The following is a 21898-nucleotide window of genomic DNA, read 5'->3' as shown; positions in this document are numbered from 1 at the left end:
AGGTTGCATAGCTAAGCAGTGACCTCACCTCAGAGCTTAGCCAGCAGACTCCCACATTCTCACAGAGCCCACTCCCTCTCTCCCACTCTCCTTTTCTCTGCTGCTATGGTCACTTACAGCAGGAGAAACGCATGTGTGTTGTGTGATGTGTATCGTGTGTTTTACTCACAACAAACCCGTTTAGTGTAATGCATGGAAACCCCGTAGTCTCTTCTTCTCCTTCTTTCTGTTGCCTCTTTCTTTGAGACTTGTGGGCACAATCTGTTTATGTCTCTGATGGTTTAGGTTCTTGTCCGTCTGTCTGTTTGTATGACTTTCTCTGTGTGTTTATGCTATATGTCTGGCTCAGGACATTTATTTATTTGTTGATTTAACAGGAACAGAGCCCGTCAATTAACATCAGTCAAAAATGTAAGATGTAAAAGATGTAAGATGTAAAGAAGTAAGATGTAAACATGCCGGAGTTGAGCAAATAAGATAAAATCATAAAATATAATTATAAATGTAATGATATAGATAAATATGCTAATTTTCATCCATATAAGGAATGAAAACAGAGGCAAGCGACAAGTGACAATATACAAATATACAAAAACAATACGGAGTAATAATAAATACATTCTAGTCATGTTAGAAGAGATCACAGTTCTGGATGGGTCAGCGTGTCAAACTCCGCCCTTGCTTATCTACCAAATGGTACCATCCCCGTTATATCTAGTATTTCAAGCATGGTGGACGGTATCTTCTAACAGAGATACAATAACCTTGCCCCTACCACCCAGGTGAGGTAGTTGTGATCTAGTAACTTAAAATGCAGTTTTTGTCACACACTGTAGTGCAGGCCCAGGATGCTTATACTAAAGCTAGCAGATTTGGCCTCCTAGTTACTGTACAGCTTCAGCTTCCTAGTTTCTATCCAAAATGAGCTTCCTCAGGCTGATTCTTCCCTGGCCGTATCGTACCTTACTGGAGACATTCTACGTGTCACAGCAAGGTCTGACATGTTTTAAAATATGGCCTGCTTGGATGACCTTCAAAAGGCAGCATGCATTCCAGTAGTTAATCATACAAAATTATAAATGTACATGACAGCTACAGGGTAATACTTAGTTAATAGCTAATGTTGAATATAAGTCGTAAAACCCAATAAAACGACTTCAAATGACTGTGTGTGTTATCTGAGTGTGTGTGTGTGTGTGTGTGCATGCTATGTGTGTGTGTTTGTTTGGGTGTATGGTCATGTGTTTTGGTGTTTCAATCAGCGTGTGTACAGGCATGCATTCATGTGTGTGTGTGCCTGCGCGTGTGCGTGTCTTGTCGCCTTCCCGATAATCAAAAACACACAGCATAATGATCACTGGAGGACAAAGAACACCCTGTGACCTCTGAACCAGTACACTTATTCCAGCCCTTTATCACCATCTGTCGGCTCTGGACACACACATAAAACTGCCATGCAAGCCTGGATATGCCCCATGGAACCACGCACCTTGTAGGCAAATTTGTTAAAACAAGGAACTGCCTTTTTACTCGGTTGCGAGTGCATTGCTTCGCGTTGCAGCGGTGGGCCGCCGTGCTGTGTTTGTCTTGTCACGTTTGCCCCAGTCTCCTTAGGATTCGTGATTTGAGCTTCACTAATTGACAGACAGAGCTGCAGTGAGTCAAAGAGGAAGCCGGGGTTCGGGGTCAACAGACCCCCCGACGCTCTATCACCCTTGCTTGTGTTTATTCAGGCTATTCTTAGACGACAGGAAGCCGGGCAGAGAGTTAGTTATGTTTTGAGTTTTCTTAAGTAATCTCCAAAATGTCCAGAATCCCATGAATATGCACACAAACACATGCACACATACAGACACATACACACACACTCTCACACAGACACACACACACACACACGCACACGTACACACGTACACACGCACACAAACACACATACCCCCACATACACACTCTAAATCTCTCGGATCTGGTCCCCCCCCCCCCCCCCCCCTTGTATAACAACGGACGCTGCCACCCACCCCACCACCAGCAGAGGAAATGCCAGAGTCCTCAGAAGTGAAGCAGAGCAGCCCAACAGTCTGCAGCTGTGTCCAGGGTCGGGGCTCTGGAGGGCCCAGGGACAGACGCTTATAGCAGGAAGTTGAAAGAATAATAGAAGAATGGGGGTTATGTCAAACCCCCTGTTCCTCCAAATGCTTGTTTGGTATGCTGATGTCTGGGTCTATGCGTGTGTGTGTGTGTGTGTGTGTCTGGGTCCTTGTGTGTGTGTGTCTTTGTCCTTTTGTCTTTAGGGTTGTTTTGACCTATGATTTGCTGTACAACGGTGTTTGTGTCACATGCTTGGCACTTTAACGTAATCCATCACATCGGAGATCATCTGAAAACACATGTTCACTAAACCAGCAGTGACAGTTGACGCAATCGTAGTGCGGTCACTTCTCCTACCTCCTCATCACAATACATGCAAAACCGTCGGAATCCGGAAAGAATCTACAAAGGGCCAAGACAGAGGATTTTTGCCTTATAAGGAAGTGTTTTTCGCCGGGCTCGTTTGATGCCGACACGGCCTTGGAGGACTGGCCCCTGGCCAGCCACTGCCCACCGTGTCGGCTCGTCACACAGTCAGCCCTCAGTGGCTTGTCATGTCAGAGATTACCACGGGGACGCTGTGGGAGCAACACACTCTCTACCTGCTGCCTCGTCCTAGGTTGGCTCGTTTGGTCGATTGGCTTCGAGCTCTGACATGTCAGCGAATAAAAGGATCACACTTAAGTCATTCACCCCCCCATCTGTCCTGGATTAGAGGAGAATTACTGCTAAGTAAATGACAGAGTTCAGCAACCATGCCGCCTCCACTCCACCGACCCAGTGGGCGTGTTGGTGCCTGTGTGTGTTTAAGCGCATGCAGTGTCAATAGTTACAATTACACACGTGTGTGTGCGTGCGTACATGTATTTCGGTGTGTATGTGTATGTGTATGTATGTATGTTTGAGTTCAAAAATGTGTCCACAATAGTTTGTATGATTGTGTGTGTGTGTGTGTGTGTGTGTGTGTGTGTGTGTGTGTGTGTGTGTGTGTGTGTGTGTGTGTGATTGTGCATGTGTATTTTAGTTCATAAATGTATCCTAGAGTGTGTGTGTATAAGTTCATAATTATGGCCATGAGTGTGTGTGTCTGTGTGTGCATACCTTTTGGGTGGTAGGTCTGTGTGTGATTGTCTGTGCGTGCATGTATACTGTAATGTCTGTGTCTGTTTAAGCGCATGCAGTGTCAATAGTTACAATTATATACGTGTGTGTATGTGTGTGCGTGCGTGCACGTATTGCGGTGTGTATGTGTGTTTGAGTTCATAAATATGTCCATCATAGTGTGTATGTGTGTGTGTGCAATTGTGCACGTGTGATGGTGAGTGTGTATTTGAGTTCATAAATGTATCCTAGAGTGTATATGTTCATAAATGTGGCCATGAGTGTGTGTGTGTGTGTGTGTGTGTGTGTGTGTGTGTGTGTGTGTGTGTGTTTACATGTTTGGTGGTAGGCCTATGTATGTGGTTCTGTGTGTGCGTGCATGTATACTGTAATGTTTGTGTGCGTGTGCGTGTGTGTCACCACACTGGGCAGCCGCTCACTGGGCCACTGCGGTTCTTAATCACTGAGAAAGAGCCTCCCTGATCTTAATTTTTTAGTTCCCATGAACTTGTCTCTGCTTGAGCTCCGGCCGGACTATACAATGCGTGCAATTCTGCTCTGACTCTATGAGCTAAGAACTATGACAAAGAGACGAATATAAACAGACCAATTCAGACATCGTTTTCACCCATACGCTGTATGCGCAACGCCAAACATTCTGATACATTGTAACGTTGCTTCTTAACTAAAACATGAATATTATATTATTTGGAATAGGCCTCATTGAACATGTATATTTAACGTAAAGAAAGACGTAACCTCGCTCGCAACACAGTGAGTTTGCAGACTGTCATTACACGAAGTTCTTCTGGTGCCCCAGCCGCTCGGAGAAGTTATTGTGCTTTTCTCTCCAGAATAGGGGGTGGGGCTCTTCGGTCAAAATTTCTTCCATCTCTCTCCACTGTGTTCCCTGTTTCCATCCCATACTCTCCTCCTCCCCGCGCAGAGCGTGCAGCGCCTGCATACATAGCTGGCGTCCCGTGGCAATTCCTCTCTATTTGGAACTTAAACTTTCAACTCTTTGCATGCTATTGCAAAACAGACCTGTGGTAGGCGTGGACTTGTGTGCGTCAGTTTGTATTTGTATTTATCTTGTTCTACGGGTGGCGGTCGGACTCTCCCGCGGACAGCCTCACCTTAAAACGGACTGGACCAGTGAAGATAGAACGCATCGGGAGTTAGTGTCTGGAAACTTTTGTCATCATGACCATGCAAGCAGCGGTCAACCTCGATACCTACAACCTTTCTCTGCTCACCGCCAAGGAGGATATTCTCAATCCCCGCTCGTCCACCAACTGGTAATTACTCTAATTATGGCATATAATGTGGACTTCTGGAAAAAATAAAAACATCTATATATTTTTTTTTTTACTAGTTAGATATAGAAGTTTCGGGGGACAGAGCCGAACCGTCCCCCAGTGGAACTGGTCGATATATTTCACTTTAGAAACTGGAACTCGTGTTGTGTAACTGGAGCCTCTGTTTTAATTAATCTAACGAGGAAGGAAAGGCCAGCGACACGCCATCTGGGGATTTCGTTTGCAGGTCTTCCGTGACTAAACGAAATACAGCCAGTGGAGGGGTCCTCATCTCTCACGATAGAAACTTTAGGAGAGCTTTCAGAGGTGGCTGCGTCTTGGCCCACCATGCGCCTCCATGACGCGTGCCAGGTGCCTGTCCACCTGTGGAACGGCGCGCAGAGCACCTGGGTGACAGCCGGTTAACTGCTCGCTGGCACGGCTCGGCTGCTGGTCTGAGAGATGGGCGGACTGCTGCCTAGATTGAACCTTTCAAGCTTGACATAGGAGTGTGTGATCTTCACTTTTTACTATTGAGAAGTAGGCCTTGGCCAGACTAAATAGTGTAATACGAATGTATTCCCATGTGATGTGTTAAGATAGAGGCCAGATGGTTTGAAACAACACCGGTCATCACGATGGCGACATTCTCTAACAGCTCCTTTGAAAGAATCTCTCTCTCTCTCTCTCTCTCTCTCTCTCTCTCTCTCTCTCTCTCTCTCTCTCTCTCTCTCTCTCTCTCTCTCTCTCTCTCTCTCTCTCTCTCTCTCAATCTCTCTCTCTCACACACACTCCTTCCATACGACTCCTCCGTCCATGGGTGATTGACTGGTCTATCAACAAAGTGATGACAAATTACAAGTTATATCTGAACGAGCCGGGTCAAGGGGGACCTACATGATGGCTGCTTATCTGAAGATAAATGCCCCCTGCTCCCCCGCCCTTGCATTTCTAAACTGTTTGGAGTCCCGGGGGAGTGGAGTGCTGATTAGGTTTAGGAAAAAAATAAAGAGATATGCTGCAATTATGTTACCCATTTCAAAGAGCAATTATTGTGGAAATGCCTCCTATATGATCTTGGTCACTGTCAAATGACTATTTCATTGCATATATTGTTTGTTGCAATACCCACACACTAGATTTGTCTTTTACTGTGGTCACACATGAAAAGACACACACACACACACACACACACACACACACACACACACACACACACACACACACACACACACACACACACACACACACACACACACACACACACACACACACACACACACACAAATATGTACAAACGCACACACACACAAATATGTACAAACGCACACACACACACAAATATGTACAAATGCACATACACACACACACACACACACACACACACACACACACACACACACACACACACACACACACACACACACACACACACACACACACACACACACACAATATGTACAAACGCACACACACACAAATATGTACAAACGCACACACACACACACAAATATGTACAAATGCACACACACACACACACACACACACACACACACACACACACACACACACACACACACACACACACACACACACACACACACACACACACACACACACACACACACACACACACAACTGAACAAGAGTTCACCCCATGTGAAATCTCCCAGCGACGATGCAAGGAGCTGTGACTAAACAGAGAGGTTGCAGGGCAAGATGATGTCATGGAGCACGCTGTTTCTGCAACAGCGTGGTCTTGAGTATGTGCGAGCCGAGTTTCACTCTATAGTAGAAGTTTACTCAAGACTGTTTATGTTTGCATGTGAATTACATATTGCCTTGCCTATATATGCAGAATCGATTTTCACCTGCAGTGTTTAGATTAAAAGTAAGTATCGGGGTGGAGGGGGAGGGTGGAGGGGGAGGGGGGAGGGTGTTGTGGGGGTATTTTGACGAGGGTGGAGAAGTATTTGTGGAATTGATCCCACACCGCCCATGTGTCCCCGGGGGTGTGTGTGTGCGTGCATTATCTAATGACCTTCCTTGTGTCGTGAATGGGAAACAGGCGCTTTGTTGGGGAGCCCTGAAGAATAGCAGAGCGATCTCAATGCATTGCTCTCTCACAGCCCCTCTATTCACAGAGCTGCGGAGGTCTGTCCTCACTCTCCCAGACCTCTGAGGACTGGCTCTGCCTAAACACACAGTCGCACAAGGCGCGCGCATGCACAACCACATATGCACACAGATGTGTGTATCCTTAAAAGAGCTAGAGAGACAGAGAGAAAGAGACAGATAGAGACAGAAAGCCACAGAGTCTACAGCCTCAGAGAGAGAATTAATGGTCCCGAGAACATTAAACAATGCTGTCCAACAGGAAATACTTTTCATTCTATTCAGCAACAAAAGTCGTGAAGATCTCTGCCAAAAATGTCTTGCGTAAAAATCCCCATTTATGGAAAATTGCATGCAGGCCCTTTGCTTCTTAATTCCAAATCAACAATAGGTACAGTGTCCTGGGCTGGTTTGACTAAAAGCTCAACAACTATTTCAACAGAGTAGGGATACACTCAAAACACTTTTTAATAGTCCTTAAATGCCAAGCAATAATCCTGTGGGTATTTATTCGAAGACAGGTCTGTTGATATTTGTAAGGTGAAAATAGCTGTTTGCAGACATCTGTGGTTCCCTGATGAATCCCCACACTGCCAAATACAGCTTATTTTTTAAACAGCTTTTTCAAACATACTCCTGACTCATTGATTCTGGAGAGACACTGACACATTTAAATAAATCTCAGACTGCGCGGGATAGTGTAGTATTCAACTATTCACCATTGGTCGTCAGGCTCACTAAGTCATGGGCACCAGCAGATTTCATAGAGATAACTTGTGTCTGCTCTTCCTGAAATTACAATCATTATTGTAATGTATTGCTCAATGTTTGAAATCTTGACAACCAAGACCTGAATGTCTGCTGCCTATAAGATAATATGACTTGGCATATTAAGCCAGCAAGTCAAGTTGTAGTATTTTCAATGCATCATGTACACACATCCTTGCCGCAGTGATCATAGTCAGAACTCTCTTTCTTTCTCTCCCTTTTTCTCTCGCTAAAAAAACAACTACAAGTTGTTGAAGACATCAACCTCTATTAGGTTTTTATTTCGGGTCTACGTGGTTGGGATCTAAACGAGTAAATTCATATTCTCCGATTAAATTAATGGTTTCATCCCGATTGTAATGTCTTTTGCACAAGCAATTCATAAACATTGGTTAAATGTAAAAAAAAACGACAACCCAAAACAAACTAAGTACCAGTCAGCAGCCTCTCCGTTCGTTTAAAAATGCCCCCCCCCCATTATAATGATTGCCACATGTCTAATTGAAGATAAGTTGGGACTCTGAGTTTCCTATAAATATTGATTTCAGTGTTGTGTCAGCTTCAGAAGTCCCAAAGAATAATAATATTTACCTAAAAAATATCAAGCAAAGGGAAAATGCATAGTTTGTAGCTTAATTACTTTCTACCCCTTCTTGATAGTCATCAATCTAATTTGACTGGCTGTGGGAGATCAAGTTATCAACCTGCCTCATTCCTCTTAAATGAGCACCATTAATGTCTCAGTGTCACCTCTCTTGTTGCCATCAGGGCTTTTCAAAGCTCCTGTGAAAGAACGCAACTTGCACAGACAAATGATGTGGGCTTTTATTTCCACATTGCGTACAGGCCTGGGGCGTTTGCGTCGCGGCTGTGCCTGCCAGAGTCTCCGCAGCCTCATGCATGATTAAGAGTAACCCAAAAGGTTCCACGTTCTAGAGTTACAGCAAAACCGTTGGACGGAACACACCTGGGCGGTCGGGGGTGAGGGTGGGGGCGGGGTGAGGGTGTGTTTTGGTGTGTGAGAGTGTGTAGTCTCTGTCTACGGAGATGTGTTTGTTTTGGTGTGTGAGAGTGTGTAGTCTCTGTCAGGAGTCTACCCTCTGTCTTACCTTTAGTCGGGCATGGCCTCTCTCTCACCCGATCGCCTGTATGTTACTGTTTATAAATAATAATTCCAATAGTACTAATACAAATGTTACATTCAACTCCTATAGCATTTCTCTGAGCACATCGATTTCTAGCATTAGTAGAGATATATAATAATAGTAGAGAGAATATAATTTCTCTGCGCAAATACACCAGACCATGGGAAGCCTTTCCAGTGGTCTAGATCTGAAAGTAGCTTCTTCCTAGCCTATTGGTTAGGGTTAGCCTATTGCGGTTTTGCTGATCATTAAAAAGGTATTTTTTCCCCTCTGCCGCTATTGTTGGCGAGGAAACAACGGAGACGACAAGCAAAGATAGAGTGACGGCTTCCTCACACTCTGCCTCTGGCACAGCCCACTGGTGGGAAGGCTGGGCGTGTCTCCTTTGGTGCTGCGGGATAAGGCTTCAGAAAGCCAGGCACTGCTTTGTCACACAGATGAAGGATCACAAAGGCGTGTCTGATTGCCCTTTGATATATCCGTCAATGTCGGTGAGAAGTCAAAGGGACATTTAGACTGTATCACTGCTCCGTCTCTGTCTCCCTGTCTTTCTCTCTCTGTCTTCTCCCAAGTATCTGGGTGGCAGTCGGTTTGCTATGATGACAACAGTGGGTAATGGCTGTTTTACAGGGTTCTATCTTTAGGGAGGAGTAATCTCTCAACGACCGCCTATTGCTCTTTTAAACGTTGTTCAGATTCACGTGGGTCTAATATGATGCTTCTGGGTAATAGCAGCCAACAGACATGTTGAGACATGGCTGCCTCCCTCTTTCTTTGTCGTGCTCACTCCCCCTCTTTCTCGCTCTCTCTCTGTAGGTGGGTCTGAACATGTAAATTGTTTAGGAGTCCAAATGGATCCCAAATTGCTTTGAGTTTAGGCTATAACTACCGGCATCATCGGAATGATGAAATGGTAAATAATGTTGACCTATCGAACAGTATTTACAATTTGGAATTGTTGCTTTCTGTGCTACGAGGTGTAGCCCGAATGAAAAAGCCTATGCCCAGAAAAGAAAGAGGTCAGACAGTATCTGTTTTTTTTATTAATTCAATTTTGTGTAGAGTTCTAGACAAAGATCCATGAAATCGTACAGTCAGCGTTTTCAATGTGTGACCTTTCAGCAAGCCCAGCTTTTGTTCATAACAATGTGCCAGAAGAGTTGACCTCTATCCAAATATCCTCTGCACATTGTTTCTGCTGGAATTCTGCCCTTTCATTGCCCAATGGCATAGAACACAATAAATAAGTGATTGTTTTCGCAAGTCCTCCAAGATAAAGACCATTAAACTCTCTTCCCCCCTGGAAACTTTGACTCCGTCCCTGTTGTGCCAGAGACATTTCTCCATGCAAACGCTTCGAAAGGATGGAAATTGGCACGACGGGGAAGCCTTGTTCCGTTCTACATAACTACTTAACCCAGAGACAGCAAGATATTACACACAGGGCGTGTCCTGCAGCTGTCGAAAAACATCTGTAGCGCTGTGGTTATTCGAACAAGGAGAGGGGAGAAAATTTCGTCTGGTTATTATGCTGAGATTCTTGCATAGAAACACATGAACTCACACACACTCATGCAGAAAATACATGGTGTCTAAAGAAGTGAATAACACATAGCCATATAATAGCGTACAATTTAGCCTCAAAGTAAAAAAAGAAATTATTGGAGAAAAGTATAGTTTAGAAGAGTGTGTCGAACACTGATGGGGTCGAATCCAATGGTAACATGGATTGTCCATGCTGGCACCTCATCCTGACCTGCTCCTGAATATCTCTGAAATGACTGAAATGTATCTGAGATGACTAGGCTTAATTAAGCAGAAAAGACCTAGGCTTAATTAAGCAGACATTCAATTATTAATAAATACATGCATTCAATTATTTTGCTTACATCAGTAGAACAAAAATAAAATATTAACTTTTCTATCTACTTCAAAGACAACCCATGACATGGATGGGGACACTGTCTGCTAAATAGGACCAATCAAGTGACTGCTGGCTGGAGGTAGGCCTTCCTGTCCCGGGTGACAGAGTGCTGATGGCCGCTGATCATGCGGATAGGGTGACCGCGGGTTCGCTGTTGTTGTTGTTGCCGTGACAGCATGACATCACCTCCAGCAGCTACACCACACGGCAGGCTCACGCCTCGACCAAGAGGTGGAGCTGGTGGTGGGGGACGGTCACACACACACACGCACGCACGCACGCACGCACGCACGCACGCACGCACGCACGCACGCACGCACGCACGCACGCACGCACGCACGCACGCACGCACGCACGCACGCAGGCAGGCAGGCAGGCAGGCGCACACACACACACACACACACACACACACACACACACACACACACACACACACACACACACACACACACACACACACACACACACACACACACACACACACACACACGTACACAGTCTCAAAGGCTATACTTTAGGGTAATGGTTGTACTTTTGAGTGACATCAGCGGTGTCCATTTCTGTACTAAAAAATAAAAAAGGTTTTGATGTACGACATCAGGGGTTTCTGGACCACATCAACAAATCACTTACCTTATCTTGATAATGCTAACTTGTTCTAGGTTGTGACAAGAATCCTATTTTGAGTCATCTCAGAACTCAACTCTCTAACTGCTCTCAACGTCAACACCAGGATGTATGACTCCGTCCATATGCACTGACAAATAGATTTTATTGCTCCCATTTCAAATACCCTTTCTCTCTCTCTAGCTCTAGTCTCTGCACACACACACACACACACACACACACACACACACACACACACACACACACACACACACACACACACACACACACACACACACACACACACACACACACACACACACAGGGAAACTGCCATCTTTAACACATTTTTTTGTTCCCCAGACCCATAAAGTTTCCAGTATCATCAGCTGTATTTGCAAAGTATGTTGGGTGTTTTAGTCTGGCACACCGCACCACGGTAACAATGGCAGATAACGCTATCTCGGACAGTTCAATGTTTTACTGTTTAATCTTGCTGAAGTTGAGCACTGGTTTATTCAGTTCAGGCATGGGCCCTGTTCTCCTTTCTCTTAGTTCTGCTTTTTTTTTTTGCCTTGTTTGTTCATCACTAGTGGTGAGATTAAGCTGCAAGTTCAGACGGGGCGAGTGTGTGTTTGTGTGTGTTCGTGTTTGTGTGTGTGTGTATGTTGGGGGAGGGGGAAGCTCTCTGTAGCCCATGACAACCCCTTGGTGGGAAAGCGGAGATGGATGTTTGTGAAGACTTAATTGGAGGGAAGTGGGCGAGAAGGAGGGAGTGTGTGCTGCTGCTGATGATGATGAGGGACAAGAGGGGATGAAGAGGATAAGGGGCATTGGCCGAGAGAAAGGAAACACACTGTTGTGATGGAGAACAAGTTAACATCGAGTGACTAAATCAAATGTCGTTAAAGACGAAAGTGGGAATGTGGATAACAGGAAATTATACGTGGACAGGTGGTGTGGGGAAAGAAATACTAAAGAAAGCCAAATTAGCATTGTTTTGACACTTGGGAGTTTGTTGGGTTTATTTGATGGAACTGGCACAAGAGGGCGGGTCTTTTCTTCCCGCCCCATAAATGTGTTATTGGGAAGGGAGCTCATATCTCAAGTATGAATTTTTGTTTGTGTATGTGTGTGTGTGTGTGTGTGTGTGTGTGTGTGTGTGTGTGTGTGTGTGTGTGTGTGTGTGTGTGTGTGTGTGTGTGTGTGTGTGTGTGTGTGTGTGTGTGTGTGCATTTAGCAGTGTAGGACAACATGCACAGGAAATGCCAGAGCATTCCCAGAGGGCCGCTACTTTAGAGGGGGCCCATTTGTCATCTCCGCTCCTCTCATTCCTTCTCCTCTCCTCGGATCTCCTCTCCACACGGCTCTCCTCTCCTCTCTTCACTACTCCTCTTCACCTGCTTTCCTCTCCTCCTCTCCTCCTTCCCTCTCCTCACTTATCCTCTCCACTCTTCTCCTCTCCCCTCTTCTCCTCTCCCCTCTCTTTCCTCTCCTCTCTTCTCCTCTCCTCCCTCATCCTCTCCTCACTTATCCTCTCCTCTCCCCTCTCTTTCTCCTCCTCTCCCCACTCCCCCTCTCCTCTTCAACTTTCCTATCCTCTCACCTCCATACATATGTGTGTAGTATATATTACCAGGTGCAATCACTATAAATATGGCACCCTGTAGCCTTTTCCTTCCTCCCTTTCCTTAATTTCCGTATACTTTCTGGGCGATCTCCTAAAGTGCGGTAACAATCCACCCCGTGGCAGATCCTTTGTAATCCCCCCATAGGGACACCGCTAGACCCCCATAAACACATAGTCCCCTGGCCCCTTGGCATGCCTCTAAAACACACTGTCTGTCTCCCCCCAATGTGTGTGGCCCTGAAACCCTCTCCCCCTCCCTACACTATGGAATCTCCCACCCCCCACCCCCCTCCAATGTCTCCTCGTTTCTCCCCCAGTTTGAGCCCATGGAACAGTGTGGAGCTGTCATTTTTTTCCACCTCCTGAATGCATTCATCTTCACCATCTCAAAAAGTCCCCAGTACGAGAGCTACTCCAGGCACCTTTTCACTCCGTGTTGGGCCACTTTTATAACAACCCAAGACCATCCCCGTCACTGCTGAATACCGCCCCCCCCCCTCCCCTCTGGTGGGAGCTGCAGACTGATCAGAAGCCAAAGTATTGTTTTACGGTTCCGTTTGGTCTTTTTGTTCCCTGCTGCACTTGGATCAAACGTGAGCATTATCGGAAGTATCGCATTTATTATTTTTTTTCACTACATGGGGGATTCATACTCCTAAGGAGTGAATTTATGATTGCATTTTTCTAATTAAAGTACCATTAAGTTCTGCAAAGTTTTAATTTTGAGCGATCAAATCCAACTGGAACTACCATTTTGCTGTGTAAAACACCTTACAAGCACAGCGACACACACACGCACACACACTCACAGTCTAGACCATTTCCTTTCTTTTCACTGAAATAGCCCATTACCTTTTTAATGACTTGACATCGTATTTGTCATTCTGTTTAAAAACAACACTTACTCACTAACTGGTAGTTATTATTAGACACTATGGTACATTTGGAATGCTATAAACGTTCATTGCATGCTGTTAAATATTGCATACTTTTGTATGCCACAAAAAAAACACACACACACACACACACACACACACACACACACACACACACACACACACACACACACACACACACACACACACACACACACACACACACACACACACAGTTAGTGTTATGTTACAAGGAGTGAAATGATTGGGACACGTTCAGTTCTGCTCACCCAGATGGAGACTGTGGTCATCTATGAAGCAGCCCATCCTTGTAACACGAGACTGACAGTTGTCCAGCCTGCGCACATCCTCATGGGCAGTAACACTTAAACTGACCGCCGGATGGTTCCTGCTGAACTAACGGTGCAACACTTATCACTTTCTGCAAATGTTCAATAGTTGTCTTTTTAATCATAGTAAGGCTTATCCTGTCAAATTTACACACACACACACACACACACACACACACACACACACACACACACACACACACACACACACACAGTACACACACACACACACACACCAGGTCCTTGGTACACATTTAATTATCCATTTGTTTACTTTGTCATTCTCTAATTATCTGGGTGTTTTTTTTCATCCTCCTTTTCAATCATACATTCCAGACGCTGTTCCTCCTCCTCCTCCTCCTCCTCCTCCTCCTCCTCCTCCTCCTCCTCCTCCCTTCTGCTACTTGTTAACACACACCCCCACATCCACCCAACTATTCAAGCCTCATTGCGTTTGATTTATCCGGTTACAAATGGTGAAGTTATGTTGGTTATGTTGCCTCCAGTGACGTCCAATCTCTTTGTCATGTTGCTATCGGATCCGGCTACAGCCAGTAAAAGGCTGATTAGGAAATGGGAAACACCTGTGGTTTATTGACTGAGTCAATTAGCGCAGCAGAAACTTGCAAATGAAATGACTACCTCCAATGATATCATATTTCATATCTGTGTGATATGCAACAAAAAAACATTATCATAAATCTTGTCATTAATCATGAAATGAAAGAAATAATCGTGTTGATGTTGCACTGAAACACGTCACAAAGCAGAGGAAAGCCTGTCTAGTATCATCCACTCCATGAACAATCCTGTGCCAAATGGTCGTCAGAGGCTTTGCTTCTGGAGTAGAGCTGTCAAGCGATTAAAATATTTAATCGTGATTAATCGCATTAATGTCATAGTTAACTCACGATTAATCGCAAATTATTTTTCTATGCTAAATATCCCTTGATTTTTTTGTCCCATAATTCTTCTCATTTTAATTCTCTTATCAACATGGTGAAGTGCATCGGCTTGTCTTGTGCAAATGATTTTTTATTGATAACAACATTGGCATATACTGATCAAAACAGGACGATACAAAAAAAGAGCCTATAGTGCAATTAAACGACTGCTTTGAACAAATGTCATTTGAACATAGCAGTCAGGCTACTGCTTCTTTGTTTTGAGCCAAAGAAAAAAAAAAAAAAACTTTTTTTTTTTTTTTTGTTAATAAAATATTTGCGTTAATCGTGCGATAATTTTTTTAACGCCGTTAAAATTGGTTTGCGTTAACGCCGTTAATAACGCGTTTAACTGACAGCTCTATTCTGGAGTAAACCAATTATTACTTAACAAGTTAAGGCTTTATTGATTGATTGGTTTACTGACCTAAATTAAATATACTGGCTCTGTGTTTGAGTGTGTGTGTGTGTGTGTGTGTGTGTGTGTGTGTGTGTGTGTGTGTGTGTGTTTGTGTGTGTGTGTGTGCGTGTGTGTGCGCACACACGTCAGCCGGCCTCTGTGTCCAGTCGGGCCAGTTCCGGTCCAACCTTCACTAAGTTTGTGTTTGGTCAGTATAAACATGTCAATGAGGACTTGGCAGGGCTCTCTATTAGGCCTAGCACCGGCATCACGCCAACACTATAGCAAGGGGACTCTGCCAAAGGTTTACTGAAGGTATTACCGTAAGCCAGCTCTTCCACCATCTCTCCACCGCAGTCCCTGTAGAACATATTGGGTCTTCGGACACCACTTCCTAGCCATGCGCTTTGTACCATGAGCTTATGGGTTAAGATGAGATCACATTTTCGTGTTTATTTACCTTGATCTACCGTTTTTTGGGAGATTCAGAGATTGAGTGATTGGAAGATAAATTATTAATAGTGTTAATAAACTTGTGTGTCCTTAAAAATGGTTTTCATATAACATGCAGTAGCTTCCCAAGTAGGATGCGTCTGGAACAGTCCTTTGCTCACCTGGGATTAGACAGGTATGAATGATTTTACTGTGGTCATGACAACAAAACAAGCCTTCTATTGACTCATTGCTCTGTGCTGTGTTAAAGAGCCCCACTATTCTCCCTGTTGATATTCTACTGATCACTATATTCTCTTAATAATAGGTCATATAAGTCAGAATCGATGAAGGTAACAGTGCTTAGATCATTTAATCATATATTTCCATTGGCAGTTGAAATGCGTGTCAAATGTAATGAGTGTAAAACGAAAAGACAGCCGTTTCCACGTTTCATCTTCCTATTGATTTATTTAATTTGAGGATTGGGACTTTTCAGAAGTTCAAAGAGGAGTAATTGTTGCATTTGGTTATGTGAACACAGGTGTGTTAAAACAGGTGCATTCCTTCGTGTGAGAGAGAACGAGAGAGAGAGAGAGTGTGAACAGGTGTGGTTCTTTGTCATAATGCTTCAAAAGAAAGAAGGACTGAGTCAGGTGCATAAGTACACATAAGTAAAGTTGCAGACATGCAAAAAATTTGATTAGTCATTCAAATTATTTGACCTAACAAGCATTGATAATCTACCCTGCTTAAGCTCTTATCTGTGTTGTCTTGGTACACGATGGTGAACAGTCTTCTTGGAAACACCTTTGGATTTCAAATGTGTTGTCGTGTTGGCAGGTCTGCAGATTAACTCATATTCCATTATAAGAATTGTATAATATTTAGGGAGAGTTTCAGGGTATCTCCTCTCAATCGATTGACAAAGTTTTCTTGCAACAATGGTCTTCTTATTGACCATGAACCCCAACTACACCATGACCATGAACGCTATCACCACTCACTCTGTCCCGGTTTCCTTCTTGCTATCACTCTCCATCAGCACATCTCTAACGTGCAGGTCTGCTCCCGGTTCTCTGCTCAGCGCAGAAAGGTTTTCATGTAAACAAAGCCTACATCCCCTTCACATCCACCCCTCATCACCTACTTAGGGAGCGACACAAAGGAAGAAGCGGTTCGACTGTTTGGGCGACCGGCGGTGATCTTTGGTTGGATATGGGAACCTGCTGCCTCTTACTGAGAAGGTTCCAGGCTCCCGCCAAACCAATGTGTCCATATTTTAGGTTCTCAAAGTTTGAACTCAAGCGACGGGTAAACAGGGGGAATAGTGTTTTTAAGTAGGTTCACACCATCGGCTGTGATGGCTTTTATGGTTCATGTGAAGTGGTGGTCTTCACTGTAGGCTCTTCAGTAGTGGGTAGGCCTCCAGGGACTAGGGTCAGCGCTTATAAGGAAATTCAAGGGAAAGCATGTACTTGCTTTCCTCAACTGACAGATTGACAGGGGTTTTATGGGTAGGAGGAGACAATCATAGGGTGTTTTAGGGATGTCTCTGCCATCCCTGGCCCATCCCAGGCTGTTGAGGGAGAAACAGATATACATTCAATGTAGCACCTGGGAGAGAGAGAGAGAGAGAGAGAGAGAGAGAGAGAGAGAGAGAGAGAGAGAGAGAGAGAGAGAGAGAGAGAGAGAGAGAGAGAGAGAGAGAGAGAGAGAGAGAGAGAGAGAGAGGGTGAGAGAGTGAAAAAGAGAAACAGAGGAAGAAATGATGGGGAGAGGGAAGATAAAACGATGACCAGTCATAGCAAAAGCCCAAGCAAAGAGAAAGAGAGTCAGACATAGAGAGGGAGGGCAGGGTTCTGTCTGGGGAGATCTTTGTTCTGTGCCTGTGGAGTGATCAGTCCAGTCTCACCATATATTCCGGTGTACTCTGTGTGCACATTTTATCTGCAGCATGTGTTTAAATCTCTCTTCTCCCCTGCTGGCAACAAATGAATAAATGACTAAATCCCGTTAAATCCCGTACCTATGGCCCGCAAGGTGTTTCTGTCAAGAAGACAGACTGGGTAGGTAGAGAGAGTACATCCAGACCCAGTGTAGTTGACTAATGGGAAACAGAAAGGTGAGATATCGCTTGTGTGCGTGAAAGGTTGAGGAAACCTTTATATATATATGTATGTTTTTATACATGATACACTCAGATGTGGACATGCAGAAAAAGTTACGTTACTATACGAGGACACACTAACAATGCCCACACTAACAATATTCTCTGTGTTGTTTAGGTACATACTGCTGAACAGCTGTCGTATTGGCAACCCCTTTGGATTTCATGTGTTGTCTTGTGTGACGGTTAACTAATTTTTACTAAAGTTTTGTTGAATATGGACAGCAGCAAACATAGATCTCTTCATGTTTGAAGAAAAAAAGTGTTAATATATTAAAGTTCATAAAGGCATGAAGGGATATCACCTCTGCATTCCTCTTTGGCTGGAACTAAAAGGATGGGAGCCATGGATTGTATCTGTAAGAATAAAAATTAAATATATAAAAATATAAAATTGGCCTGTGCAGTAAAACGGTGTAACACGTCAAGGTGAGACTTCAAAGACAAATGAATCCACTGCACAGGGGGAGGCTAAGCAAGATCCTTATCATCTGGAGAGAGAGAGAGAGAGAGAGAGAGAGAGAGAGAGAGAGAGAGAGAGAGAGAGAGAGAGAGAGAGAGAGAGAGAGAGAGAGAGAGAGAGAGAGAGAGAGAGAGAGAGAGAGAGAGAGAGAGAGAGAGAGAGTCTCTGTTTACATTTATCATAGGAAAGGTTCTTGGCTTCAGGTGTCCTCCAAAGTAAACCCACCCTGCTGTTATTGGCTTGGTCCTGTCTGTGCAATGCACTTGAATTACCCTGTGTGTTCTATCTATGTATACAGAATCAATGTGTGTGTGGTAGTGGACACACACACACACACACACACACACACACACACACACACACACACACACACACACACACACACACACACACACACACACACACACACACACACACACACACACAGAGTGTCTGCGTGTGTATTTGATTGAAAGATATTGCAGGACCAATGTTTCAGGCCTTGATGTCTGTTTTTCTCTCTGCATGGGGTTTCTCTTCTCTGCCCTTCTCTCTCCCCTTGTCTTTATTCCACTATTCTTTCTTTCTTTTGTTAAGGCTTAAACATACAAGGACCACATGTACAAACTGCACACTTAAAGCACATTCACTTTTATCCCGCTCGTACGTTGGTCAATGAACCTTCCTAACCGCAGTCAGAGCTGAAAACCATTGTGGAGTGCAAGGCGTATATTTATTCTGCTTCCGCCTACCGTTTTAAATGCGTGTTGTTGATCTGTTTGAGTCATCTGGATGAGATTGGATGGGATTTAATGTGCCTTCTATTTGAAAGCAAAAGTTCTGCTGCTGCTTGCCCTCTTCGCTTGAGCATTGGTGTTTGGAGCACTTTACTCTTACCTTCACTCTTCTTTCTCCCCTCCCCTCCCCTCTCCTTCCATCTGCTCTCTCCTCCTTTCCTCTCCTCTCCTCCCCCTCCCCTCTCCTCGACTCCCTGGCCCGGTTGGAAGGTGGCCTGTAGAGAGACAAGGAGTCTGTTTTCCTCATCAGTGCATACCACAGGAAACCTACATGTGTGAAGGAGAACAGCTCTTTCTGCCCTCCCCTTTCTGTCCTCTGACTCACCCACAACAACGTTTAAATACCCTACTTTTCTTTTTTATATGATTTGTAATTCCCAGAAAACGTTCAAGCTCATGGCTTCTCACTTTGTTTTTACCATTCAGATTTTGTGGCATTCTCTTGTTGGTAACAACAAAATTAACAACAACAGAAACAGCACTGCAATCTATTCCCTATTTTAAAGGTGATATTGCACACAGATGTGATACCTTCAGCAAGAGTTGAATAGTATGTTTGTCATACTGGCACAACGTATTACTACAAACTAAAAAATAACATCATACATTTATCCTTGTGCTCATTCTTTCGTTGGATGGCCATTCATGCTTTATCTTGCATGTGATGACGTTTTCTTATCTTGAAAAGTATATTCAGGCGTTCAGGCTGAATCATGGACACATTATCATCTAATTACATCATGCAAACCCACTTCCTATGATGCTATCTGTGGAACAAAGAGGCCAAACAGCTCCAGCCGTGGGCTGCCCAGCCCGTGGAGGTGGAGAATATGCGCATGCAATTAAGCCTCCTTCAGTGGCCCTGCAACCTTTGACCCTGACCTTCAGGAATGCCACCAGGACTAATCACAGTATAACATAAGCTCCTTCCTCAGGTCTGGATATGGGCTCCACTGATGCCAGCAGACTATGTGGTGTGAATGATCAGGAGGAGAGAACTCAGAATCATGCTACTACTGCATGTGGCTAGGTATCGGAATGGCATGTAGCTATGGTTCAAAATAACAGTCGTGTTACCGTGTATGGTGGTCATGATCAACGCACGGATGGTAGTACACTAAAGTCGGCTTGACAGACTCACATATGTATATGATATGGTAAATGGACTGCATTTATATAGCACTTTTACCCAAGGTGCTTTACTATATTGCCTAACATTCTCCCAGTCATTCACCCATGGAAGTGACAGCAATGCAAGGCGACAACCAGCTCGTCGGGAGCAGTTAGAGTTAGGTGCCTTGCATCGGGACAGATTGACAACCCGGGGATCGAACTAGCACCCTTTCGGTTACCAGCAAACCAGCTCTACCTCCTGAGCTACTGCCGCCCCTTCATAAAGACACACACTCATACACTGCCAGTCTTTATTTTCCTGCACTGTTAATACAGCATGCTCATTGTGCCCCTGCTTATGTGTGTTAGTGTATGTGTGTGGATCTCGCACACACACACTCTCAGGCACGCCTGGATGCAGACACACAGACACACACACATCTAGATGCGTATCCCCCCTCCCACTAGCCCACGCAGACACACTGGGACTGATTTATGTTGCTCTCTGGCCTTTAGACAGACAGAGCGTAATTGTAGAACAAATAATAACAGAGTGATTCAGAAAGGCTATTCAGACGTGCTGTCAGCCTTTGTTCATGGTTGCACGTGTTTGTATAGATGCCTTTGAGAGGTCATTGCCCTTGGAAATGTTATTTAGTAGGAAAAATCTTCCCTCTTTCTCTCCCCCTCTCTCTCTCTCCTTCTTTCTTTCCCTCTGTTCCTCACTCTCTCCCTCTCAGTCATCTGATGACGGCGTGTCAGTACAGTGGTACAGACATGCATGGAGAATGTGCTTCAGTGTAGGAACACATGCACTCAGATGAAAGCACAGACAGCTCACCTTTGGCCCGTTGTAATAGGGACTCATGACCTTCTGCGCTGATGCTTTGTTCCAGATGTTGTCGACACAGCCCTGACTGCTCTTAAGAGAGGAACTCAATCACGATTCAAGCCAAAAGAGCAGTCGAGAGGTGACAATGTTACCTTCTCTAGGTCACTTGCAGACAGGATTCAACCCGGAAATTAGGATTGAATAAGGATCACGTTGGCTGTCTGCTCCGTGTGTTGCTTTGCTTGCTGGTAAATGCTCAACGCTGATCAGGGGAAGAAAGTAGAACAAAGATGTTACGTTCACGTTTTTTTTTTATTGGGTTTCTCAACACATAACCTTTCAGATGGGAGTCCAAAGGTTCAGGACTTGAAATCCCCATCTGCCCACGAATGACCTGTAAAAAAATAATCATTGTTTATAGCTTTGAATTACAGCATCTCCTAAATAGCTCAATAGTTATAGTAGACATTGCATTACAGGGCATAGGTGGGTCTTTGCTTGACAATGCTCAATAGCATTCATTCATCCAATTTACTTTCTTCTTTTTTTATCTAAAATAACCCTTGAAAATGCAGCTCTTGACAGCCGTGGTGTTGTTGCACGGTTGCTATGTTACAAAGCCTGATTGACTCTGAAGAGCAGGGGGGACAGGTTTCTTCCTGTCACATGTCGGAAACGGTAGCGCAGAACAGCCCTGACTGAACACTCAGGTGCGAGCCCACGGACCGCGAGGCTGACACCATGAATGGGCCTTACTGTGTCTCCCTGCCCCGCGGACGTACAAGGGGTGAAGGACAGAGAGAGAGAGCGAGAGAGCGAGAGCGAGAGAGAGAGAGAGAGAGAGAGAGAGAGAGAGAGAGAGAGAGAG

General features: G+C 44.6%; 1 protein-coding gene across 1 annotated transcript in view; it reads left to right on the top strand.

The window, feature by feature from the left end:
* The first annotated feature begins 4096 nt into the window (after window positions 1-4096).
* Window positions 4097-21898, top strand: part of si:dkey-40c11.2 (drebrin-like protein A) — a 30463-nt gene continuing 12661 nt past the window's right edge. The window contains exon 1 of the mRNA XM_060053476.1: window positions 4097-4487. Coding sequence (XP_059909459.1) covers window positions 4393-4487 — 95 coding nt within the window. The 5' untranslated portion in view covers window positions 4097-4392. The remainder of the gene's footprint in view (window positions 4488-21898) is intronic.

The sequence above is a fragment of the Gadus macrocephalus genome, chromosome 6 (genome assembly GCF_031168955.1).
Source record: "Gadus macrocephalus chromosome 6, ASM3116895v1".
NCBI classification, from domain to species: domain Eukaryota; kingdom Metazoa; phylum Chordata; class Actinopteri; order Gadiformes; family Gadidae; genus Gadus; species Gadus macrocephalus.
This window is presented reverse-complemented; position numbering and strand designations above follow the sequence as displayed.